Genomic DNA, 26,671 nt, shown 5'->3' with positions numbered 1-26,671 from the left:
ACTCAGCTCAGCCTGAGTCGTCACGCTGACCGGTGCCTGGGGACCAAGTGCAGGGCATCGTGTGGGAGGCCAGGCTGACACTTTGAATGCCTCACTTCACTTAGGCCTCACAACCACCCTAGGAAATAGGTGCTCTACTATGCCCACTTCACAGATGAGAAAACTGAGGCACAGGGTAGCAAAATGACTCATTCAAGGCCACACAACAAAAGAGGGCACCAAGATTCAAACTCAGGCCCCAAAACATCATCTTGGTCCTTTTATCTACATAACTATCACTCACCACCCTCAAGGTGCCCTCTCAGGGGCACATACCGAGCAAACGGACCCCTGGACAGTTGTGGAGCTGCCGGGTGCTGTGCCTCCCCTTTGCTCAGATTTCCCTCCACTCTGCAGAGAACGATCCCACTTCCTATTATTCTAATAATCCCTGACATCTAAGCAGCTTTCTTGGAGGCTGCCGAACACGTCTGGGTGTATCACTTCCTCGAAGCTCCATAGCAGCTTCCCCATTCCAGACAGGGAAACTGAGGCCCAGCCAGCAGGGTGGATCACAAAGCCACTGCCCAATTAAAGGCAAAGTGATGAAGCAACCCTCCTCTGCTCCCCCTGCAGACTCAAGGTCCAGATTCATCCCACTGCCCACCAAGGAAGTTGGCATTCCCTCCTCACCACGGGAGCACAGAGAGGTGAGGTGACTTGCCCAGAGCCACAGAGCTGGGTTCCAAGGTCAACCCCTAGAACTGGGCTGGGTCAGAGCCCCCCACTCCCAACTCTCACTGGCTCCTGGCTATCCAAAGAGGTGCTGATCATAACATGGGGCTTCTTCCCTTTGGGACTTCATCAGTGCCTACATTTTTTTCCCTCCATGATTAGGAATAAATAATGATAATAACAACAAGTAACATGTATTGAAGCTTACCAGGTACAAATCACTGATCATAAGGCTTAATGTGTATGAATGGGTATAGCCCCCCCTACAGAACCCCGCGAGGTCGACACTGCCATCATCCTCACTTCACAGATGAGGAACCGAGGCTCGGGGATCAACACCATATGGTCTCGCCATTGCCCTTGGGCAACTCCATGGGTGATGGAGACCAAGTTGTCTCGAGGCACGAGCTCTGTACTGCTTTTCCTGTTTCCATGGACTGTCAGTGTCCCCATGCTTAGGGGCAGCCTGGCCCAATGGGCAGAAAGATGGGTGTTGGGGGGGAAGATCCGGCTACACCACCTGCCGGCCACACCCACAAGCAGGTCCTTTTCCTCTCTGCACCTCACCCTTCTCATCTGTAAAATGGGTCAACAGAAGTAGCTGTTTCATGATGGGGTGAGGATGCCATGGGTGGCTCAGAGGAGGCACTGGCACAAGCTTGGCTCTCAAACTGGCCCCCCTGCCCTTTCAATGGCTGCAGAGTGATTAAGGAGTCCAAACTCCATCCTTGAGTCAGGCTTCTCCTTTTACTGGACCCTCGAGGTTTGTGGGGGGGGGGGGGCCTCCAGTAAATAGGAATCAAAGGTTCAGAACAAGAAGAGCTGGGCCCCAATCCCAGCCCCACCTGTGATCAGCTGGGAGACTCAGTGTGTCACCACACCTCCTGGGCCTCAGTTTTCCCATCTGTGAAGTAGGATGCCTCCTGGGATGCTGACGGGGTTAGAGCAGTGAATGTGGGAGTCACACTGTGACTCCCCTTCCCCCCAACACCACGGGACTAGTTTTCAGCCCAAAACCCTAAAAAAGAAGTCTCGGTGACAAAGTCCCCTGACTCTAGTGAAAAAGAGTAGGAGGAAGTGCCCAGAACCCACAGGCAGCGGCTGGGCTCCAAAGGGTTAAGCTCAGCTCTGATTTCTCCCGAATGGCAAAGACAGCAGCTGAGGCTGCCCCCCTGCTCCCCGCTGCCTGAAGCCTGACCCCTGACATTTCCACTCCCAGCCGCACTTGTATTTAAAAAAGGGAAGGAAAAAAATTTAACCATCCACACAGACAAACAGTTTGGGTAGAAGGAGGGGGGTGGCAAGGAAGGAGGGGGGATGCTGCAGATTTCCTTTAACTGAGTTCAGTTCACCCAAAAAAATTTTTTTTAAAGAAAGACCTAGAAGGGAGGCAGAAGGGGGAACAGAAGAATGAAAAGGTGGCAGACAAGTTCTCTGGAATCACCGGGTACCACTACATTTTCTGATTAATTAACCCTGAAAGGGGCCTCTCTCCCAGCCCTTCCTGGGGGAGGTTCTGGCTGGAAGAGCCCCGTTTTCAGAGCGGGGCAGCCTCTCTGGGGGGGATTCACTTAGAGGTCCCGGGGGAGCTCAATCCCCTCTCGAGGCCACGCTGCAGTTAAAACCAAGGATGATAAGGAATTTATCAAATGAGATTTACACAGGGAAACCCTAATTAAGAGGTTAGTCTCCAGTTTAATTGCCTTCAAACCTAGGCAGGCAGGCCCAGGCAGATGGATTTTCAGTCTGACCTCATTAAAAATTAATAATAACCAAATAGAATACAGAGGAAAATCTGAAGTCCACAATGTGGCTAACAAGTAGAGGGGGGCAGGGGGTATGAAGGGCTGGGGACTGGCCTGACCCAGAATCCGCTGGCGTGTGCCCCCTGGGCTGGCCTCAGACCCTGAGCTTGTGGTCCTTCTCTCTCCTCTCTTGAAATCTGGTAGTTCTGGGCTCTCCGCTCCTTGAAGCCTTTTCTCCCCCAGCCCCTGCTCCCCTTGAAGCTGGCACGCCGAATATAAATTGGAAGCATGCATCTAACCCCAACCCCAGGCGGACGCCACATACCAGACAAAACGACTACAGGCCTTGGTCATCTGGGGTTAAGAATGGTTTTTGTTTTGGGCAGGGAATGTGGAGAAGCCCAAAGGAACTGGCCCGGACAATTGTTCCAGGAATGAAAGGCAGAGAAGGAAAAAGAAGGAGGAGGGGGGAGAAGGCAGAGAGGGAGATGGGGCAAACACCTGGGGAACCACAGCTGGAGATGTTTTTCTGTCCCTCGGGGAATGGCCTGCAAAGTTTTTGCACCAGTCTTTAAAACACAAGGGGAACATGGATGTACCCCACTCTGGGCAGATAGGATTTTGCTCCTTATATGTACCCTTTTCACTGCCCCCCGCCCCAGCTTTGTTTGATTAAACTATAAATTAACGCTTGAGGCAGAGAATCAGAAGAGATTTCTTTCCAAGAGCAAAATCTAGGAAAAAATCTCCAGCAAACGGACTTGCTCACTGTCACATGGATCTGGGGAGAAACACAAGCAAGAAGCAAAGTCCTACAGGGTACGGGTCACTTCTGTCCCACGTTGTTGACCCAGGCCAATGACAAAGTAGCAGGTCAGAGTCATGGGTGCTTCCTCCCAGCCAGGCACAGTTTTGAAGGGTGACTCATGGTTTGTCTCATAACTGCCCATGGAGAACACATCACCATCCACATACAGTGAGATTAATATGCTTTACATGTTATTAGCATTGCTGCTGTGATTTTTCTAAGTTTCCTAACATTAGCAAGGGACTGATTTTCCAAACCTTACACAAACAGAGATGCTAAGAAGTGGGTATGTGGGGCCAGGGTATTGAAAACTCTAAGGGGCTTCAGAAAATGCACGGTTTTTATCTCAAAGCTGTTTCTCACTGACTTGCATTCTAAAACATCTAGCCTGCTGTCTGGGGAATTTCTGCCAGCTGCAGTGGCCACCATCGCTACCATCCATGGCACCCAAGATCACCCTCCAAAACTCTGCAGGCAGATTTCCCAGGGCTCACAGGAAAGGAGTGATGCTGTCAAGGGGCCCCCGCTCCCCCACTTTCTGCAGTGTGCCACCTCTTCCCCTTGCAGGTTCTCAATTCCTCCTGCCCAGGAGGTGGAAAGCATCTTACTTACGCCAGGGTTTAGTGACCACTGTGATGTGCCAGACACTGGACTGCTTCTCACTATTTCCCCTGATCCTCACCAAGACCCTGTTTAACCCAAAAAACAGATGAGGAGACTGAGGCCCAGGGCGGGCGGTGAAGGGATCGATGCAGGGAGAGGCAGGGCTGCTACAGCTGCAGCACTGACTTCCTGCGCTGTCCTCCTCCCCAAGGCCTGGGATGCAAAAGCCAGTTCCGATGGCCAGTGGGCAGGTGACTAACGGAGGACATTCCGGTCCCCTCTCACAGCCCAGCAGGGTCAGTCAGGCCCTGATGTCTGTAACAAGCCTTGGCTGGGACAGGGGCTGTGTCCTGGGCCCCTGGGTCTCGGGCAAGCAGAGCCCATGGAAGGGAGGGGCTGGTGAGGACCAGTGTTGGGGATGGAGAGAGGAGGCAAGTGAAGTGGGAATGAGGAATTCCGATGCCCACGGCTCCCTCCCTTTCCTCCTCACCCCTGCAGAGACGGGGGCTGGGACCCTTGACCCTGGACCAGCTCCTCTGGAGGAAGCCCCCACCATCCCTGCTAGGTCTCAGGAGAATTCGGGTGGCACTGACCCCCAGCCCTGGGACCACATAAGGATGCACCCCAACCGCTGACAAAGCCCCTTCCTTCATTCATCCAATCCCTGGGCATCTACTGGCCATGGAGCCAACGCCAGGTCCTGGGGGAAAAATGCTGCTTCGTCTTCATTTTCCACACACACATCAGAGCCCCCTGCCATCCTGGCTAACGGGCCCGCCCCAGACCCTCTCTCCTTACACTGGCCAATTTCCTGTGGATCATTAATGCAACTGTCCTTTTTCTCTATATATTTACTGGGTAATTCCCTCTCTCAGCAGGCGTGGCGTCTGTTTTGTTCACAGCACCGATTCCAGCACGGTGCAGGGTGCAGAGAAAGAACGTGACAGATACACAAGCAGATGCTCCCTGCCCACGGGGCTCTGACTGCTGGGGTTACCAGAACTGACCCGCTGGACAGGCACACTGAGGCTCAGCAAGGTTGCACAGCCTCGGCCCAATCACACCAAGCCACCTCCTGGCCCCCCGGCCTGGGGCTCTGACTGCTGCCCCGTCACCCACGGGGAACAGATGGTGAAGATTTGGATAATCAGTGACATGACTGACAGTTGTCAGGAGGAGGGTGTGCGAGACTGGGAGTTGGTCTTTGGTTTGGTTTTGGTGTTTTGTGTTGTTTTTTTTGCCAGTCTCTGTTTTTATTTTTTATTTATTTTTTTATTGAAGTATAGTTGATTTGCAATATTGTGTTAGTTTCAGGTGTGGAGCAAAGTGATTATTTCGAGCTTCTGTCGGTGAGAAATCAGCTTCTCAGCTCATCCTTAGTGGTTCTGAGCACGGGCTCCCAAGTCAGGCCCAGGTGTGAATCCGCCCTCTGTTCCCCACTTCCCAGTTGGGTGACCTCAGGCAGGTCACCTTCCCTCCCTGAGCCTCAGTTTTCTCAACTATAAAATGGGGCTTGGTGTGATTGGCACTCAGTGACTGCAGCCTGTTACGATTCCTTTGCAACTCAGAGAGCCAGGGAGGAAAGCAAACGAAAACCCTCCAGAAGGTGGACGCCAGGCCCGGGTCACCCGGAGGCTCAGTCCGGCGGGTCCTGTGCCTTCCTGTCCGGTGACCTCTGTCGGGCCTGGAGAACAATGCCTGGGAAAAGAAGGAAACAGTCTCCCTGCGCTAGGACATGAACCATGCCCTGCCCAGATCAGGGGGAGGACAGACATCCCGCACGACCCCCACCTGCGGCAGGCTGAGTGCTCCCCTGGGGCCTGAGTGCCCTGTCCTTGGGGAGGGTGGGGACATGCCCTACCCTAACCTGTGGCCCAGCCCGGGTGCTGCCAAACTACTGGAAGAGAGTTTCTGCCTCCTCAGAAGGGGCCAGGCAGGAAGGAAGAGAAGGGAAACACATTTCTGAGCTACTCTGGGCTCAGATGCAACCACCATTAATCACACATCTACTATGTGCCGTGAGGTCCCATCCCTCTTGTGCCCAAGGCCCTCCCCTGCCCCCCCCCATCATACTTAGAATCAAACCCACCCTCCTGACTTGAGTGTGATGACAAGCCCTGAGTGGTCCGGCCCCTCCTGCTTGGACAGGCTCTCCCCCCACACGCAACCCCTTCCTGTTCCTGGAACTTGCCAGCTCAGTCCTGCCTCAGGGCTCCTGCTCTCCCCTTGTCTGGAACACCCTTCCTGCAGAGCTGGACCAGACTGGCTCCAGGGTGTGGGAACCTATTGTTAAATATTCAGGAATTCTGCAAGCCGGCTGACAGCTGACATTACAGCTTGACATGGGCCATGGTGGGAGTATTTACACCACGGGAATCGGCAAATGCTCTAAGCCGAACTTTCCCCCTCCCTGGAGAGCCAGTTGTTGAACGGCTACCAGCACACCACTGGCTGAGTCCTCATCGTTCAGGGCTCAGCTTAACCATCACCACCTCACAGAGGCCTCCCTGGTGGCCCTGTTTAGAACCTCTCGTGCCCGTCTCCTTCTGATTCTCTGTTGGCAGCCCTGCCCACCCTGTGACATTCTTCTTGTTTGTTGTTTGTCTGTCGGTCTGTCCCCTCCCCTAGAATGTAAGCTCCGTGAGGGCAGGAGCTTTTGTCTCTCTGGTTCCCCACTGCATCTCGGCACCTAGAACAGCATTGCCGCACGGTAAGTGCTTGATACGCGTTTGTTGAATGAATAAATATGCCGGGCATTTTGCATTCAGACTTAGCATACTACCATGCTTTCAGTATTATTTTGAGCCTCACCTCAATCTCTCACTGTAGTTCAGGGATTCTCAGCCTTGGCACTTTTGGCATTTGGGGCTGGATAATTCTTTGTCGGGGAGGAGGTGGAGTGAGGACGGCCCCTGTGTGCTGTAGGATGTTTAGCAGCAACCCTGGACTCTACCCTAATGCCAGCAGTGCCCTCCTTCCCTGCAGCTGTGGCAACCAAAAATGTCTCTAGACACTGGCAAGCATCCTCTGGGAGGTTACATCACCCCAGGGTAAGGACCACGGCCAGGGCCCTCAGGGAGCGGTGTTACTCTCCCCAGTTTGCCACTGAAGACACTGAGGCTGGGAGAGGTGCTGGGACATGGCCGAGGGTCCCCTGTGGGAACAAAGAATGACTCCCCTCCAGCTGATTCCAAAGCCCTTGCTCTCACCAACCTATCCTGCTGCTTGCTGCCCCTAGGGCACAGGGCTCAGCAACCCTCTGAGAGGGGCACAGGGATTACACCTGTGTTGTGGGTCCTGTAACCTGTGATTCACCTGCCCAAGGTCACACAGCACCCAAGTAGCAGAGCTGGGATTCAAACCCAGGCCCGTGTGACAGCTAAGCCCTCCCACCCTCACCTGGAGCAGGGACCTCGCTCACTCACTCCCTGGCGCATTCTCTCTCTCTCTCCCTCTCTTTCTCTCGTGCTTGCTCTCTTCCTGTTTAGCCCGAGCCTGCCAGGTTCCTGAAGCCCCACCTGAGGTGCCAGACACGGGGGTCTAACTTCTTTATTGCCAGCTCCCAGATTGTTTATGACTGGCACAGGCTCCTATCAAAGTGCTCGCGGGCCGTGGGTCAGCTCATTTCACAGATTCCTTGCACGAGAAGGCTGATCCTTCCTCACGTGTATCAGAAAACTGTTCCTTCAGAGCCTAGGAGAGCTGTCAAGTGAAAGGAAAATACCAGAGCATTGCCATCCCACCGCCAGGGACCCGGGCCTCACCATGGCTGCCACATCAGGCTGGGGCCAGCTGACCGAGGTCCGCACGCGGTCTGACTGCCCCCCACAAGGACAGGGTCTGACAGTGAGGCCTCAGACAGCTGCTGCAGGGGCAGCAGGTTCCAGCCCAGCCCTGCCCTAGGCCGTGTAACATGTACTGAGCATGGCCCCGGGCGCCGGGCCCCGTGCTAAGGGCCTGATGTACAGACTGGCGTGGCTCCCCTCCAGCCGGCGCGACTCCATAGCCCAGGACAAGTCACATGGCCTCTCTGCTATTCATTTCCTCGCCCCTAAGACGGGACAAACACTAGCAGCGACACCATCTTGCACTTCGAAGGGTCATATGACACTACAAATGAAACACCGGGCATACAGCAGGAGGTTAATAAAAGCTGGTGCTGGCACAGTGCTTCCTCATTGTTGGGCAGTCTTCTGAGCATCTACTCAGGCACATATTAACTCACCGATTCCTCCCCCACCACCCCGCCACCCACGAGGTATGAACTATTATCCTCTTTCCCTGATGAGGAAATGGAAGCACAGAGAAGTTCAGTAGCCTACCCAAGGTCACACAGCTAGGAAGTGGAGTTGCTTGGGTTTGAACCCAAGTAATCTACCAGAGCCTGTGCTCTTAACTACATCATTATAATCATCCTATTTAGTCCTATTTAGCTAAAATCATACCATTTAGTCTTCATAATACTTCCATGAGATATGCACTATTTTTTTTTTTTTCCTTTTTTCAATTTTATGAGGAAACCAAGCTGGGAGCACTGAAGAGGTGATAGTCACATAGCTCAGAAGAGTCAAAGAGCCAGGCCTGAAATCTAGACCACCCACCTGGCGGGATCTGGTGCTACTGTGGCTTCCCCAAGGTCAAGAATCATCTCCTATACAACCTATACCTCCTGTAGCTCTGAAAGAGGAAGGGGAACAGTGCTGCTGTCATCAGGAATGTGCGTCCTACATTGGTGCTTCCTACAAAAGGTTTGGAAACTTCTGGTTTAAGAAGACCTGGACCCTGGTTTGCACAGGCTCAGCAAAATCAGATCCTAGCTCCCAGGTGAGGGGTCAAGAGGCAGTAAGGCAAGGTCAAGGCTGAAGTTCAGCTATAGTGCAATCCTTGCTGTGCAGCTGTGCTGTGTGACCTTGGCTGAGTTGCTTGCCCTCTCTGGGCCTTGGATCTCTCGGCTGGAAAACGTTGTGGAAAAGGGGCACAAAAATGAGAGAAGTTTTTTTCCCATTCTATAGTTTTGCCTAAACGTTCACCTTCATGCTATTTCAATAGTGAAAATTACAAGCATATTTTCCAGGATATCCACCTACCGTGACACTGCAGCTTCACCCTCCGTCACGTATGGACATCTCAGTTGCCAACACAAATCTACCCAGTATCTCCACATACGCACACCCTGGCAGGAAAAATTGGGTCAGCAGACAGTGGCCCATGGCAGCCGGCAAAATAAGCTCTCAAAGACTTTCCACAGCAATGCTGCCGCAAAGACCTGCTGGAATGCACAAAGTAGGCCTTCTAAGAAGTTCTGAATTTCCACTCCTCCCAAAATGGCCACAGAGGCCCTGGCAGAGAGCTGACCCACAGAACTGCCCCTTGGTGGGTGCTCTGGGGCTAAAAGCATCCTTTTACACAGCTGTCACATAAAGGGGAGCAGGCAGTGAGCACCCAGGCTTCCTCTGAAGCAATGAAAAAGCAGGGGAGAAAGGGACGCACCAAGAGGATGATGGGGAATTCCCTGGGGCAAGAGAGGTGAGCCTCCTACCCAGGAAGGTGAGGGGTTGAGGGGCACCAAACACAGACAGTTCAAATTTCAAGACCAGTTTCTCTATTTGTGGAAACCATCAAACCCTCCCAAACCCACCCCAGGAAGAAGGACGAGAAAAACCAAAATGTGGGCGAACCCAGCCCCTCTCCCTGTTCTCAGCCTTAACTTAACATGGACAGGGAAGAGACAGAATCACCATTCCATCCTCTGCAGGATCTAACTTCAAAAATCTTGCGCACAGAGTAGGGAGGGAAGGGGCCTACTGAAAACTGGGACACTAGTTTTTGCAGGCTTAAAAACAGATCAATTTTACTCTAAAGTTTAAAATGAAACATGTTCCTGTTTGGGAAAAGAATTTCATTAGGAGGAAAATATAATATAAAAATACCCATTTAGAAAGAATATGCTATTAATTCTTAGCACTCTATGCAGAAGGGAAAATTGCATTTTTATCTAAATGGTTTTTCTGCATAAGCCATTTACAATATTCTTTGCCTCTCTATAATAGGCCCTACTACCATTAGTAGTGGGACGACCAGGCTGAGGGCTGAAATCACCCTCAGACACATTTAATACATAACCCCTGAAAATCTATTCCAACAGGGACCTCAGCAAACAGGCCCGGCATTCCTTTTTTTAAGGAAGAAATAAATATTGCTGAGGGGGTTGGGAGTGGTGTGCTGATGGGAGAGGAAGGGACGAGATGGTTTAAGTTAAAAGCAAGCGCTCTGGGTCCCTTTAGCCAGCTTTCAAATTGCAACCGATTTTTGGCTGCATGATTGCAACCATTTGACTGCCTGCGTGTGTATCCACCCCGAACACACACACACACACACACACACACACACACACTCACGGGTTTCCATCAAACAAGCAAACAAGGAAAGGATGAAATTCAGGATATGAAAACAAACTATTTTTAAACACTAAAGCAAACACACCAAGATAGCAATACTGCTATTTTCCCATTAAACTAAGTTTCTCTCAATTTGAAAAGTGAGAATAATCTAAACAATACTTCCAAACAAACTGCAGGGAGCTTGGGTGTTGCGGCCTCCAACGGCTTTAACAATGGAAAAATCCCCTCCGTAGAGAAGCAAAAACACAGGCGGGGATGGGGCCGCGCGGTTTTGCCACGTCCTTGCCACGTCCCACCAAACGGGTTCCCCCAACAGTAGCACATGCCTGAATGCCCAGTGGTCTCCAACTTCAAAATGCAATACTTTTTCTTTTTTCCAAAAAGTTGTTTTTTGTTTTTGTTTTTTTAAAAAAAGTCTTCCAGCTCTTTCTCTCTTGGATTTCCAAAATAACTACTTACTTAATACCAAATGTCAGGGAGCTAAATTAATTCATTAAGGAAATGCAAGGGCTGTGATGGACACCGAGCGTGGGGCCCCTCGGTGTGATTTCGCTGCCATGAGCCAGAACGCCTTGGGCCGCTCTCTTCCGGCAAAGCTCAGTCCATAAATTCTCCCTTTCAAACCAGGAGCCCAGAAATGTCATAATTATAGCTGATACAGGTAACAGGTGTGCCCCTCTGTTCCTCCCACCTCGCCACCTCCTTCCAGACAAGCTGCTGGAAGATTTAGTGGTCTAGCCAGGGGTGTCGTAATTACCGGAAACAATTCTGGTTTTAAGGGTTAGATAAAGATCCTCTCCAAATTTAAGGCCAGACCGATGTCCATTAGACTTTAACGGGCCCACATAAAAAAAGAAATTGTATCCTCATCTCTCCAAATGCCTGTTTTCCCAGCGCCTCAAGTTCATTTCAGGCTGGCTCAGCGCCGAAAATACTCCTGTCCAGCCCTCACTCTGCAAAGGCAAGGACTCAGTAGAAACTGATGTTGAAGGAATTAAGCAACTGGGGAGGGGAGGGTGGCTCAGGAAACCCATTTGCTCTAGAATTGTTAAGCCAAAATCTGTCTTTTAAAAAATAATAATAAAAGTGGAATTTTAACCCATCATCCAGAGACAGAGAGACAGGAAGGCTGTAGGGAGCCCAGGAAGAAAGGGAGGGGGTGTACCCAGAGATGCCTGGCTAAAGAGCTCGCACCATCAAGAATGACACACTCTCCCCTTCTGAGACTCGGTGTTCGGAAAGGCCAAAGCTGCGGGCTGTTTTGCTCTGGTTTTCTTTTTCCCAGCTTTCAAGACTTACGCATACTTTTTCTTCCTTCTTTGGAAGTCAAACCACGCGTTTCTTTAAAAGTTACACACACACACACACACACACACACACACACACACACACGCACACACACACGCACAAACACCCAGCACCACTGTTTGTCAAGAAGCAGCATGGACGGTGCCCCAGAGAGGTTTAAGATTCTTTACTCTTCTCCACGTCTGTGCTCAGCTCCCAGTCAATTAAGAATTAATGCTTGAAAACTTTCCGGGGACCAAGACACCAGAAGGAAGCCGATGTTCTTTGGCCGTCTCCAAGGCTCTGGGGGGCTGAGTTTGTTGGATTGGGCTTTTCCTCCCTCCTCCCAGACAAGTGATGCTTGGAGGGGCCTCGCCCTCCCTTCCTGTCCTGAGGAAGTGGTGGGAACCTCAACTGGGGGCCTTTATTCCGTGACGGCCAAGGGGGCCCATTAGTGCACATGGTCACACACACACACATACACACACACACTTCTAATCCCGGCAAAATGCTTCACACACACTGAGCACAAAATAAATGCTTATTAACTAAACTGACCCCAAATAGTGAAATGTACAAGTAAATTAATCACGCCTCTCCTGGAGGCCTAACAGGATTACAAATTCGGCAAAAATTGACCACACGGAGATCAATAAGCTTCTACTTAAAACTGAACAGGGCCAAAACTTTGCATGAGCTGCTTCTTGGGGAAAAAATTAATTTATTTTTTCATTTCTTATTAAGACTTCTCAGGCCTGCGTGTGTTCATGTGTGTGTGCGCGCTCATGTGTATACTCGAGTAGGGGTGCACATGCCTGCATGCACAAGCAGAAACCGGCAAAAGGCATCCAGAGCTTTATGCCCAGACAATTTAGAAATAGTCACGGCATAAGGATCGTGAAATTGCTCCTGTTTAAAAAAGCCAAATTTTGGTCCACAGCCTCCCTTCCCTCAAATACTAAACCACCACCAAAAGTTACATCGCAGGAGATGAAAATGGTCAATTTGCTTTGATCCAATTAGGCCTGCTGATGGCTGGACCATGGGTCCTCTGAAGGGGAGGAAACTGAACCTCTAATTCATCCAGCTCCTTTCCACACTTGGCTTATCTCGAGTCAGGGAAATCTTCCTCTTGCTGAATTTGTCGTTTACTTGCCTTCCCTTTTTGCCCACCATTCAGAAAATGGAAAAAAATGTATGTATTGTGTGGGAGGGCACTGCTTGCGTTTTAAGACAGTGGGACCTGCCTGCAAGGTCTGTAATAGGCAAGATTATCCCTAAAGAGGCTCAGTGCTGGGAGAGAAGCATCAGTGGTCACTTTATGGGGTCACCAGGGAAAAGGTCACTCCTTTTTCCCACCCCCATCGTCCCTCTTTTATGGAAGGATCTGGGTGCATCTGTGAAACTCGATGCTTCCGCAGCAGGCCTCGTGGGACCAGCTTCTCTGAAGGAGAAGTTAGCCACAGCCACATTACGAGGCTTGATCCACCCAGGGCCCATCTGGGTCTTCATCCCCGCGCCCCACACCCCGGCCCCGCATGGCTAGCTTGGCCACTAACTACACAGAAAGGGGCTCTGACTGCTAAGAGACCCATGACGTGGTCATCAGCCCTAGGCTGGGTTCCCCACATCTATTTCCCCCATATATCTGCGGTCACGTGGAAGCCCCAGGCCCAGCAGGGAGAGCTGAGCCAAGAACTTTCTTTCCTTTATGATGGCCAACACCAGCCCCCAAGCAATTTCCTCACCCCCAGCCTCACCCGGGAGGTGTTATTAAAAATGACTTCCACACTTACAAATTATTTTCCACTCCTAAACCCCGTGTCAGTAAATAACATTTCGACTCATAGGGACACACTTCTCCCCTCTCCAACCATCCCTTGATCACCTGCCCCCACCCCTGGAGAAAATAAACTGCACCCCCATCTCCATCCAGTCTTCCTAACTGGGGCTGTTTCTCTCTCTGCCTTTCGGCTCAGAGGAAAGGACAGAGTGTCCACATCAGGACTCAGGCCCTTGAATTTCAAGGACTTTTCCAACAGCCCATGCGGTCAGGGTAGAACCCGCTTACTTCCCAGTGAACTCTCAATCAAGCCTGGCTTTCTCTGGAAGGCTGAGCTCTGGGGATTTCAAAGCAGGCTATGTTTTCTGCCGACTTCCCCAACCCTTCTCTGATCATAAGATGGTCCCTCAGAAGTATTTTATTCCTGGTGGTCGTTGCCAATCACTCAACAATACTTGTGTTCCCAGATCCAAAGGCATCTGAAAAACACTGCTTCATGGTAACTTTAAAGGGTCATATCTTTTCCACATCTCACCCTGCCCTGGATGATTGGATGAACAGGGGGCAGGGTGTGTGTGTGTGTGTGTTGTGTACAAGTGCGTGTGCATGTGTGTGTGTGTGTGTGTGTGTGTGTCTTCTCTCATTGCAGGAGCTCCCAAATACGACCAGGAGCACCACCAATGGGGCTCTCAAATTGGGGGCAGACAGATTCCTCCAGTCATACCAGGCAAAGCCAGCTGTGCCAGAAAGGTGCAAGCCCACCCCATTCTAGTGAAAGTGTTGACCCAAGCTCTGAGAGCAAATGAAACCTTCGTGCCCAAACACTCTTTAAATTATCATCAGCAATTAGAAGGGAAAACTTATCTTAAGTCCTCAGATTGCATCTCCGGGCCACTTAGTTCTCAGAAGACGGTCTGCTGGAAGAGGGAGCAGGGTGGGGTAAGGCCCAGAAGGGTCTCAGCACCCAAGTTAGTCCGCATCTCCTCTGAAGGCATGACAATGTCATCTATTTCTGAGTCACCCTGGAGGGGGGTTTTGACACATGCAGGATAAAAACAAGAGCTGGTTCCCTCCAACTTTCCAAAGACCATCCGCGTCAGTGGGCCCCAAAGATGCCTTCACAGAAGGGTCTCCTTGTTTTCCTAAATCATTTTCCGACACACCTGATTCACTTAAACTGAACACTAGCAGAGGTAAGTCATACTGAGACCCAGAAAATCAGAGATCTCTCCTAAGAATTGGAATCCCAGGGCCAATCGTTCCATGAAGAGTCCAAGATCTTCCCTAGAGATGTCAAAGACAGGAAGAAGACAGAGCCTTTGGGTCACACAATCCATCCTACCAGCTACAGAGGAAGTGGGGCGAGCTGAGTTCGCTGGACCCCTGAGCTTTAATGATCAGAACATAAAAACCTGCTTTCCCCCTACCATGTGAGTTTGTGTTGGGATGTTTATTGGACGTTCCCCCTCTTTGGGGAAAAGTCTATCCCACATAAGATGTTCCTTCTGGGACATTCAGAGAGCCAATTTGTTATCATGAATGCGTTAAGACCTCCAAACTGTTAAATTCAATTGCCGTTATGTTTAAAGGGCATTTGGGTCCTTACGATGATGCATAAATCGTGAAAGGATCAGCACACGACCACTATAAAGTTCTCCCTCTGATCCTGCTTGGTGAGGATGCGGAGGTGATGAAAACCTACCAGCTTTCTCAGCCAAGAAGGAAAATGAGAATTTGGGATGCTGGGGCTATGACGGACCCCCCAGTAGTAGGTATCAGTGATGCCAGTTCAAAGTGGTCTTGCGGGGCCAAAACTTGAAGCTATCGGGCCCAGAAAGAGCCCCTTGGATTTCACGATGCTGGGAAGCCTCTCCGCCACTCCACACCCCGTGTCCTTTCTGGGCAAACACCATGTTGGGAGCAGACCCTCCACTTGCTTCCCAAACCTCAGAGGCCGCTGATTAAAATGCAAGCCAGCAAACAAAGCAGGCCTCGGAGTCCTGCAATAATTACCCCCCATGAGAATGATGGCTCTCAAACTCCCCTCCTCGTTCAAGTATATTAAACTTAACTCTGCTTTTCCATCCCGGTCACAAAATAAGCTGGGGGTTCTGAGCCCCTGAAGTGCACATCAATGGCGTAGCTTCTTACCCACACCCTAAAGTCACTGATGGCCCCGTGAGGCTGCGTGTGGATGTGTGTTGTCGTGTCACTGGAAGATGGCAGAAAATGATCAGGGCCGCCTCGGCACTGGGCAACCCAACCAGCAAAACGTGATGTGCCAGGGTCCCAGAGCCATCTCTTCCTTCCGGTCCCATTCATGAGTTGAGGAGACCATCGGCTGAGCTGCTGTGCACCAGGACACAGAGGGTCCCTGAAGGCAAAGCTGTGACTAATTCAGAAGCCCACCATCCTCTCCGCCAAGTCGTTGGTACCAAATGATTACAATAAAGGAGAGGAATTTCCATAAATGAGAAGCAGCGCCCGCTTCCCACAACTGGGAGGGGGCGTGGGGGAGGGGTGGGTGGGCACCGATTCAAAGATTCCTCTCCCGGCTGGAGAGTGGTGTTAGCTGAACTCAGACAGAGAGACACCTCCACGCGCAAAACTCAGCAAGAGGCGACGTACGTCTGCTACCGAAATACTCCAGATCAAAGTCACCCCCAGCCCAGGAGGCCCGGGAGGCCGAGATTTCATAATTAGGATCTTCAAAATCCTCCTCTATTTTTAGGACTTGCGCTCATTCAGTCCTTTACAGAATCAGAACCTGTCAGCTAAGGCCAAAGAGACTGAAGGTTTAGTTTCTCTCCCTGCCACCGCGCGCCCCCCAACTCTGCTTTCGGAAAGCAGATTAACGGTAAACTAAAGGAGTAGCTGGATGATTTGATGGAAATACACTTGGCCATGCATATGTATATGTGCGTACGCTGGGGTGGGGTGAGGGGTTTGGGGGGGGGGCTCCTTCCCACGCTGAATTGCATGGGCCCTGCTCTCCTCCTGTGGGCTGCAGATAGACCCAGACCGGACATCGCACCTCAACCACACTCTTTCAAGCCAGCCCCCAGACCACTTTGCTGGGCTCCAGGGTGTACCAGAAGGCAAGGAAACTTGAAAATTTTCCCCCAAATGTCTCTCTTCTCAATCATGCACTCACGTATGTATCAACATGTCCGCCACTAGCAATCAAAACCCACACTCAAAATCTGTCCACCCAAGACACGCCTAAAAATAGACATCATCCTAAAACAAACACATCGCTGGGCAAGTCAAAATCTGACTTGAGTCAAAACGATGAAGCTGGGTTATTCCAGCCCTTCCAGACTGAAGACTTGGGTGGAACAAGCAGAGGGGCATCGAGGGAAGAATATAAGGTGCACCCACTAGTTACAGGGGACCCCCCCCCCAATAGATTCAGGTCCCCTCTGGCACAAGAGGTTTGGTGTTTTTATATTGCAGTGTGCTTGGGAGGCCTACTTGCCCTTACACACTCCCCGGACATTTGATCCTATTACATAAAGCTATAGACTTTTAATCTCTAAAATTAACCAAACCGAGGCAAATACAGTATTCCTAACTAGAAATATTTATCTCCTAAATGCTTTCGGCAAAGCAGATCACTCCCTGGGCAAAGAACACGACCCAAGGTTATTGTCACTCAAGTGGACAGAAAGGTGATTTTGCTAAAGCTTCCAGCATGGAGTGAGTTCAGGAGATCCTGTGAAATCCCAAGGATACACTCAAGTTTGCCCTTCCAGAGTGGGAAGAATTTCCCTCCTCTAATTTCACCTGGTCCTCCTGGACTGTTTATTAAAGATGTATATTTTATATCAGCAGAGAGTATCAAGTAACTTCTTGGCAAGGGCAGCCGTATTTTCAGGACCTATTAAGATTTTTTTTGGAAATTTAAATACCTCTGTCAGGCAAACAAAATCATATCAGGAATCACAGAATTTCATTCTAGAAGGAGAAATTAGATTAACCAACCCTCACTCCTTTCCTAGAAATCTCAATAAAATAGAAGTACATTGCAACAGTCTCTTACTTCCGGTCTGAAGGGGCCTCACAAGAAATCTAAATGAATTTAGATTTAAATTAAGAAAGCTATCCTGAGAAAATGCCTTCAATCTACCAATATTGTATATATATATATATATATATATATATATATATATATATATATATATATAGGAGAATATATAAGTATATATTACATATTAGAAGGCAGAGGCTATTTAAAATCAAAACAGCCAGAAAAATCCAGTGGCAGAAACCATAAGTTCAACACCAATAAGCTTCAGGCCCTTAGAAATCCTTGTCCTTTATTAATATTTAGTAGAAATGTATAATTGCAGATGTGTGCTAGGTGGGGATTTTATGTCAGGATGCGGGCAAAGAAGACAGGTTTATTACAACCATGAAATATTGAACAAGCACCAAAGAAGAGTAGTAGTATGTCCCGGACTAGCCAGGGAGCAGGCAGGCCCAGACCGTCAGCTGCACAAAGGGGGCTCCTATCTGTTTACATTACCCCTGATTAACACCTGCGAAGTTTTGGGTTACATCTTCCGGATGCTGCAAAAGTCACATGAAGGCATGCAACCCGTGCTGGGTGATTTTTGGGGGAAACAGGAGTGAGAGGCTCCTTGCCTTCCCAAAAGCACTTTGAGGGAGCCTTAAAAATTCTCTCCACGGTGTAAGGAGTGAGGGAAATGACTCAGAAAAACAGCACTAGGAGCCCTCCCGCTCTTACCCCAAGCCTGCCCCATGTCTAAGGAAATTCAATGTTCAAATCCTGCCTGACTAGTATTTCTTAGCACTGCTTACTGTGTTCCGACTGGAACACTGAGAGAAGCATGAAATTCCAAAAATTTCTCCCGCATCACTGTAAAAATATCACACCTCCAAAAGCGGCAGAATTGCATGCAAAAGTGTATACAGAGACCTCTCCCGTTTCACTGTGTGTGAGAGCGTTTCTAGACATCTCCGGATTTCAAGATAGAGAACAACCAACGGAATAGAAGTTTGGCAATGGTAAACTTATTATGGGAATACAGTTAATTCAAGTTTTGAAAATTGTAAGGGGCCGGGGGTGGGGGCGGGGGACATACTTTTTTAGGCTTAATATCCTTTATCTACAAACTATCATTATTTCTCTTTCTCTGTTTTGAAATTCCTCCATAGCCACACAGCTATTACTAAGATAGGTGGATGATTTTGCAAACTAATTTCAAATTTATGTGATCCTCACTGATTTAATAGATGTCTGAATAGGCCCAAACTCAGGCTGGTTTTTTGGTTGTTGTGTTTTTTTTTCCCTTTGCACAACCTCACCCTCCCCCCATCCCAACTTTGTGCAAACAGAATCTCATGATGAGACGTAGAGCTTTATGATATAAGAGTTGTTGGGCGGGTTAAGAAGTCAGAGGAAGCATAATTTGGAGAGGCTTACTTTCCTGGTTAAAAAAAAAATCATCATCACATGTGATTCTGGCCTAGACTTTGTGAGAAGTGTTACTTTCCAGTAGACTTCCCTCCCCTCCAAAGGACATCTAAACCCCATAAGACAATCCGGGCACGTCCCAGTGGCTACACAGCTTGTGCAGTTCTAAAGACTTATTCGTTCTCTCCAACCTGAGCACGATCATTTTGTTAAAGACCGACTAGTATTTTGTCATCGGAGCGAAGAATTTCAGAAACTGTGTTAATATTTAATCACATTAGTACTGGCGTGTTTTATGGCGTGACAAAATAAAATATCATTACAAAATTGGGCTTTGCCTGAAAGGCGGGGGCAGGCGGTCAAAGAAAGTGCTCGCTGGGGCTGGAACCTGGAAAAGGTATATTCAAAGCTGCTTCATGGCTGATGGGACCCTGGGCATGTGTTTATGGAAAAGCAGGACGCTTTCCTTTCAATTCTTTTTTTCTCAATTCTATTTCAAAGTGGTGCACTTCACTCTGATTTTCAGCCAGGGCACTCGGGGGCCCGTTGAAGGCTCTGTGTACCTATTTACACAATATGTGCAGATGGAGCTGCAGGGTGTTATCATAATGAAAAGTTTAATCATCCTTATTTACTACCAGTAAGGGAGCAGGAATCATATGCAGATACCTTATAAAGCCTTAACTAGCAGCCCCAAGGCTGTAGAAGCTGCGAGTGACCTCAATTCGGGGCTTTATCTAGGAAACTGTCCTTCCCACATCACAGAGTGGAAAACAAAGGAGGTCAAGTGGGTGTCCCTGCCGAGGCTTCTAAGGCGGCCAGCCCCGAAGCGGGTCCCTGGAGGAAGTTTCCGTCTCCCGTATGCAGGGGAGGGCTGAGTTTAGTATACAGGGGAAATCAACCCCAAAGTGACTAGCATCTGTTTCCAAAAAAATATTTTCCTTCGTCTGACTGTGATAATGAAACAAACAAAACAAACATTTCTTTAATGACATTTCTTCATTCACAGTCTGCATTTTTTTTCTGCAAAGGAACATTAGTCCGACTGGGAAGGGAACAGTGCAACACCTTAAAAAAAATCTCGTTAAAACCACCCAATTCCTCTGCACCTAAGGCCCTTCAAAAAACTTGCAGGCAAAGCGCTACTGGTTTTTCTTTATTAATTCTCTAAATCGTGGGGGTTTTTTTTCTTTTTAACTCTTCTCACCCCATTTTGGCCAATGTGGTCTTAATTACTGTGGGGGCGGGGGGGGGGATGGGAGAAGGGGGAGGGGGAGGGGCAGCCAGACCAAGCCAGGTAGAAGTGACAGGGGCTGGGATTTGTGCTACCCAGTTATCGATCGGCAGGCCCGAGATGTTGTGTACAAGAAAATAAAAGAGAAGGGGGGCAGAGCAAACAGGATGCTGGGTCCAACTCCATTTTAAAAAGGAGGGAGGGGGGAAAAAAGGGAGAGGCAGCGGAGGGTCCCAAACTAACCAATTTATGGCCTTGCCTGGGAGAAGCCTGGAGAATGCTGATGCTGGCCGCAGTGTCTGCTGTGCATGCTAAACACCCAGCTTCAAATGAGAGAGCGGCGTCCCGGGCTGGGCAGTAGGCGAACAAAGAGAAAAGCAGCAAGGCCGCATTCATGAATTAGAAAACCCAAGCGGGAAAGCTACGTGGGACAGGCGGGCGTGAAAGCCCGGAGTTCTGAGCCACCCAACTCCTGCCGCACTTCCCCTCCCCCTCCTCCCGCCCCCATCCCCTTCTCCTAAAACCTACCATCACCTTAAACCCTGGGTCAAGAGATGGCAAGATGCAGGATGTGGACTAGGAAAACTAAGGCAGAGGAAAAGAACCTTAAGAGAAGGTGAGGATGGGGGGTGTATTTTTTTAAGACACGGTTAAATCGCCAGCTACTGACTCCATGGTAATACTCAGCCTGGTGAAACCAAGGAAATTCAGTGAGTATTTAAAAGAAAAAGGTAGGAATTGGGGGGGGGGCGGTGAGGTAGGAAATGATGTTACGTAAAAAGGCCCCATTAAAAAATAAAATGGATAGCTACCGTAGCCCAGTCATCTTTAGGTTAAAAAAAAAAACTATTATTATTTTAACGGCAATGGTGGTCCATTTACTGACCCCCACCCCACCCACCTTAAAGGCCTCCAGGCCTGGTGGGGAAAGAGTGCTTATAATGCAAAGGAGAACTGGGACCGGACATCTGTCACCAAAGCCAGGCGAGATACTGACAAACGCGGGTCCTTTGTGTCTTAAGAATATATATCCACATCCCCATACACAAATGATGCCCTAGCCGATTGGTCTGGTCTCTGCCAAGTAGACCCCACTCCAGCCCCGGCCCCCCCATCAAATGTCAAGGAGGTGCTCTCTGAAGACTGCCTGCCTCCTACCATCCCAACAAGTCTCCAGTTTTTCAATGAAACTCTAATAGTTAAGAAGAGACAAAACAGTTATTCATTAGGAACAAAGGTCAAACTAGGCGTTGCCTCTGAATGATGCTGCAGACACCAGAACTGGTAACTTTTTTTCTCAAAGATGCTGGCACACAGAAGGGAACTCAAGCTGTAGGTTGGCTGACTAGGAAAAGATGGGGAGGCATTAACACAACTTCCCAGGTGTCCTGCCGGGAAGGGGGAGGGGTGGCACGCAACTCCTGAAAAGTGGAACGAGCCTGAATGTTGAAGGTGAGGAGGGGGTCTGAGTGTGAAAGGGAAGGGGCCTAGTGCTCTGGGCACCCAGCAACTCAGCTAAAACTTGAGGGGGTGGGACTCTACAATAATCCCCAAAGGGCTGCCACCTATGTTGTTACCACCCTCTGGAACCAGAATCTACCTGGCAGCACCTGGGGGGAGGGAAGGGGTCTGCCCACAGAGCCCTTGGTGTAACCAAAGGAAAGGTACCCAGCTCTGAGCTGGGCATTAGGAAGGCCCTGCGCCCTCCTGACCCCAAGGGACCCTCCCCTTTCATGGAGCCTTCAAGGCAGAAGCTAAGGCCTGCACTGGGGGTGGGGCGGGTATCCTCCAGGTGAGAAGGGAACAGGGAATGAGTGCATATACCTTCTTTGCTGTTGGGGTTCTGGGGTTTGGCCTTCTCCCAGGGTGCCAGCGTCTTGTCCTCGTCTGCGCCGTCCACCAAAGCCTTGTCGGCCGGCAGGTACCAGGTGGCGCTGTGCTCTGCCATCAGCGAGTCCAGATCGATGGTGCTCATGGCACTCTTGACGGCCTCGGAGCAGCAGCTGCCCAGCTCGCTGTCACCATTCTGCGCACCAGAAGCCCCCACAGCACACTCACCCTTCTTGCCACCCTTGAGCCCCAGGGGCTGGTCCTCAGAGATGCTGAACTGCTGCCTCTGCAGCTGGATCTGTGCCTGGAGGATCTCCAGGGGATGGATCTCGTCAGGCGGCGGTGCACCGCTGCTGCTCGTTGGGGTCCGGACCTGCTCCAGGCCCGGCGTGCCGGGATGGCCCGTGCCCCCGCCGCCGTAGCTATCGGGGGTGGAGGTAGAGGTAGACAAGATGCCCAGGCCAAGAGGGGCTGGGGGCGCCTTCGGTCCATGTTCCCCGGCGCCCAACCCGCGGGGAGGGAGTTTGGGCGAGCCTGTCACCAGAGGGCTCCTACTGGCTTTGGCCAGGGCTGGGGGGTTGTCGGAGCTGGATGACACCTCGTCCTCGTTGGCGTAGCTCGTGCTCACCTCGTCCGAGGCGAACTCGCCCGCGTGCGGGGAACTACCGTCCGACTTCGCCCCACCGTCCAGGGACGCCATGAGGTCCGGCTGGTCCCCCAGGAGCAACTCGGCCCCCTTCCCCCACGAAGGCGACGTGAGCGCCTTCTCATGAGGCGTAGGCGCCCCGCGCGCCTCGCCTGTGGAGCTTCCCCCGACGGCTGCGCCTGGCGCCTGCTGTTGCCCTGGGCTCACCCCAGGCGCGCCCCCGCTGTCCGGCGCTGCCGAGTACTTGTCGAAGAAGGTCCCGGGGCTCACGTGACCACTGTCCCTTTTTCTGCGACCCCGGCCCCGGCCACCGCCCCCGGGAACCGGCTTGCCGTCGTTCCCCGACGTTGATTCCAGGGTGTAGTTGGGGGAGAGGCTGGTGCCATCCCCCTGGGCGGGCGGATTGGGCGGCCCAGAAGCTTTGGAGCCGCTGCTACTGGTCCCCGACTGGCCTCCGGGCCCTGGGGCCCCAGGAGCAGTCCCTCCTGGGAAGTAATCCGAGCCCGGGTTGCTGGCCATGGCCGCGCCGTCGGTCTCGTTCTGGCTCAGTTTCCTCTTGCCCTCGGGCGGGTTCTTCTTGTTGAAGGTAACGTTGAGGTTGGGGGCCCCGAGGCTGGCGATCATGTTCTGGCAGGCGGTGGAGAGTGCAGCCAGGCAACTCTGGCCGAACAGGTTGTCCTTGGAGCTGGGCTTGTTGAAGGAGCCCAGCGAGAGCGCGCCCAGCTTACTGGCCGAGGTGCGCTGGCTGGGCTGGAAATCAGGCTGCGGCGGGTATGCGCCCCCGCCGCCGCCGCCGCCAGTGCTGCCGCCGCCCCCGCCCGCGCTCGGGGGCGAGTTCACGCCTGGGCCGCTGTGCGGCGTGGCCTGCCGGTTCGCTGCGCCGAACGGGAAGCCAGGCTGGCCCCCGAGCGCGGGCGCTGTGAAATCGGGCGGCTGGGGCCGGCGCTCGGAGGGAGCGCTGGGCAGCCCCACCCCAGCCCCGGGCGACTGCAGCTGCCCCAGGCTGGCCAGGCTGCCCCCGAACTGCAGGCCAGGGGAGGGCAGCGCGGGCACGTGGCCCTCTCCGGGCATCCTCAGCGGCTCCTGCAGAGAGCCTCGGAACAGCACCCCCGAGCCACCGGGCGGAGGGGGCGGCGCCAGTCCGGGGTCGTGCGGGCCGCAGTCAGCGGGCAGGCCTGAACCTCCCATCCTGCGGGGCAGCAAGTCACCCGGCGGCGGGTGCGGACCTGGGAACCACGCACTCTCCTGCGCCAAGTGCTGAGCCTGCTGCTCGAACGTGCCCAGGCGCCCGGCGCCCGCGCCGCCGCTTTCGCGCTCAAAGTTCGGCTGGGCCAAGCCGCCCACTGGGCCGCTGTGCACCAGGCCGCCCTGGCCCACGTCCCCGGGGTGGCCTAGCTGGGCCAGGTTGGGCTGGCGCAGCCGCTGCTGCTGGTTCCGCGACGCCATCTGCTTGATCATGAGGGCCGCGTTTTGGCGCTGCTGCTGCTGTTGCTGCTGCTGCTGCTGCTGCTGCTGTTGCTGCTGCTGCTGCTGCTGCTGCTGCAGGGACTGGTGGTCCGGGGCCGGATGCTGCAGGGGTGGCCCCGAGGGGAAGCTGTCGGGCACAGGCGGCGTGAACTCGCCGGGTAGGCCGGAATAGGCGGAGGGCGAGAGGTGGTTGTCCAGAGCGCCGTTGTGCATGCTGCCGTTCCACGAAGCGCAGCGATCCACTCCCGCGCTGCCCGGGAAGTCAAAGCGCGGCCTCTTGGCCACATTCATGTAGGGGGGTGCGTCGAAATGCTGCAGCCGCTGGTTGGGCGTCTGCTGCGGAGGAGGGTGCTGCATGTTGAATACAGGCTCGGAATAAGGGTGCATGCTCCGGTTCTCCAGCCGGTGGATGGGGTACTCGAACTGCGCGTGTTGGCTGGGCAGCATGGGGCCCCCGTCCTGCAGGCCGCCGCTGGGCGTGCCCGCCTCGCTCTGCTGGGGACGCGGGAGCGCAGGCGGACACGAATTTTGCCGGACCAGAAGCCCAGGCGGCGGCGGCGGCGGCGGCGGCTGTTGCTGCTGCGGAGGCGGCGGCGGCGGCGGCGGCTGTTGCTGCGGCGGCGGCGGCGGGGCCTGCTGGGGAGGCTGCATTAACGGGTGCCTGGAGCCTACTGCAGGCTCCAGACCCACGGGCATCTTGCGGGTCCCGCCGAACCTCTCGAAGAACACTCCGTGCTGCTGCTGCTGCTGTTGCTGCTGCTGGGCGTGCATTTTGGACAAGCCCACCATGCCTGCAGCTCTAGGCATGGCCGAGGCACCCGGGAAAGAGCCCCCGGGAACCTGACGACCCGCTGCATAATGAGGCAGCTGCCCCTCAGAATCAGAGGGGGAAAACATGTCGAAATGTCCCGAGGGCGGCTCGCCCGGGTAATTGTATTCCAGCGAGTCGACGGCTCCTTGGTTCGCCACCCTCCGGGGCTCCAGACTGTGGGAATCGGAGCCACTGGAGGCGGGCAGGCCATGGAAGGAGGCGGCTCGGTTAGGGCTCTGGTCCAGCGGCAAGCATGGGGCAGGCACGGCGTGGCCTGAGGCGCCCGAACTGTGGAAGTCCGGGAGGTTCCCAGGTCGCTGCGGGCCGAAGCTCTCCGGCCCCTGGCTCTCCGCCAGGTGATCATAACCCTCGGCGAAGGGCGGCTGGCTGCCCAGGCCGCCGGCCGCGCCGCCGTAGCCGAGCAGACGACCCCCGTGCAGGCACGAGGCCCCAGGATCCGACCCGCCGAAGTTGCCCCCGAAGTGGGGGTGATGCTGGTGGGGGTGGTGGCCTCCCGGGTGGCCGTGGTGCGGCTGTTGGCCTCCAAAGAATCCGTGCACCGGCTGCGCCTGCAGCCCCCCCGCGTGCAACTCCGAGTGGCCACGCGCGTGAAAGCCGTAAGGCTCCATGTTCATGCCCAAGATCGGGGGTTCGCCCAGCCCGCTCATGGTAGGGTCCACGGGGCCAGGGGGTCCCCCCGCGTGGAAAGCCGGGGCCTTAAAGTGGGCGTTCATGCTTAGTCCGGCCTCGTTAAAGTTCCTCTCGCCCTGGCCAGCGTTCCTGCTGTTGATCTGGGGCTCGAATTGGTCCAGCCCAAACATACTTGGCGGGGGGCGGGGAGATCAATAGGGCATGACAGCCTGGTCTCCGCGGCGCGCCTCCGGCCAGCTACTCGTTCCGGCCCTGGGTTGGGCGCTCCGGGACGCTCAGCAGCGCGGGGGCGCAGCGCGCACCGCCACCTCGCCTGGCTTGTGAAGGCTGGGGGTTATCAGCTCCTCTCCCGAAGCTCTCGCTCTGCCCGACGCGGGCCTCTCACATCTTGCGGCGCCGCGGGGCCTCCAGGAGCCGTGTTGGGGGGCCCATGCCCCGGGACGTTAGCACAGCCGCGGGTGGGTTTGCGGGGAGGGGACGGAGCTGCGGGTGACTGAAGGCAAAAAGTTAAGTGGGGGGAAGGAGGCGGGAAGGAGGGAGGGAAAGCAGAGCAATCACCTTCTTAAGTCCGATCGGTTTGGGTGGGGAGCCCCTGGACGCTGCCTGAAGCCTCCCGGAGTCCGTGGCGGAGCTGCTAAGGGGCCAAGCAGGGAGACCCTTCAAAGCCGTGGCTGGCGCCGGGGCAAAGACCGAGCAGTCCCTCCCCCCTCCCCCCGGAGTCCCCGCGCTCCGCAGCCCGAGCCTCAGCCAAGCAGAATCCGCTCGCACAGTCCCCGTCGGCCCGAGCAAGCGGCTACTGCTTCTTCAGCGGGTCGGAGGACTGGAGGCTCCGCTCGGCATCACCGGTGCCGGTCCCAGAGCCGAGAGCTCAGCGGGGCTGAGGAGGCGGCGGGCGCCCGGGGTTGAAACCGAGGGTTGGTGGAAGGCGCGGCTCCCCTGTTCCGCGGCGGGTGCGCTGCACCCCGGCGCGCCGCTTCGCGGCCACGTCCGCCGCCTGACGCTTCTGTCGTCCGCTGTTAGGTCTCTGAGTTCGCAGGGATCTCCGCGCCCCGTTCCAGGCGCGGGCGGGCAGCAAGACGAGGGGTTGGGTCGCTCCAAGGCTAGGGTTCCCTGCCTCCGCGCCGAGGAGCTTCGCAAGTCGCCCTCGGACCCAGGGAGGGGGGCGTACGCGGGTTGGGGGCCAGGCTGGGCTAGCAGGCTAAGGCTTTCCGGCTGCGCTCTCGGAGCCCGGAATGGGAGGGGGGCGGGGGC

The 26,671-nt window shown here is 53.4% G+C and overlaps 1 protein-coding gene across 1 annotated transcript in view; it reads right to left on the bottom strand.

Moving 5' to 3' along the window:
• The window catches only part of MN1 (MN1 proto-oncogene, transcriptional regulator), a 46,425-nt gene extending 20,013 nt beyond the window's left edge, over positions 1-26,412 (bottom strand). Inside the window, exon 1 of the mRNA XM_036823564.1 lies at positions 21,840-26,412. Within this exon, the coding sequence (XP_036679459.1) occupies positions 21,840-25,590 (3,751 nt within the window). The 5' untranslated portion in view covers positions 25,591-26,412. The remainder of the gene's footprint in view (positions 1-21,839) is intronic.
• Positions 26,413-26,671: the final 259 nt, after the last annotated feature.

The sequence above is a fragment of the Balaenoptera musculus genome, chromosome 14 (assembly GCF_009873245.2).
Source record: "Balaenoptera musculus isolate JJ_BM4_2016_0621 chromosome 14, mBalMus1.pri.v3, whole genome shotgun sequence".
In the NCBI taxonomy this organism is placed as follows: domain Eukaryota; kingdom Metazoa; phylum Chordata; class Mammalia; order Artiodactyla; family Balaenopteridae; genus Balaenoptera; species Balaenoptera musculus.
This window is presented reverse-complemented; position numbering and strand designations above follow the sequence as displayed.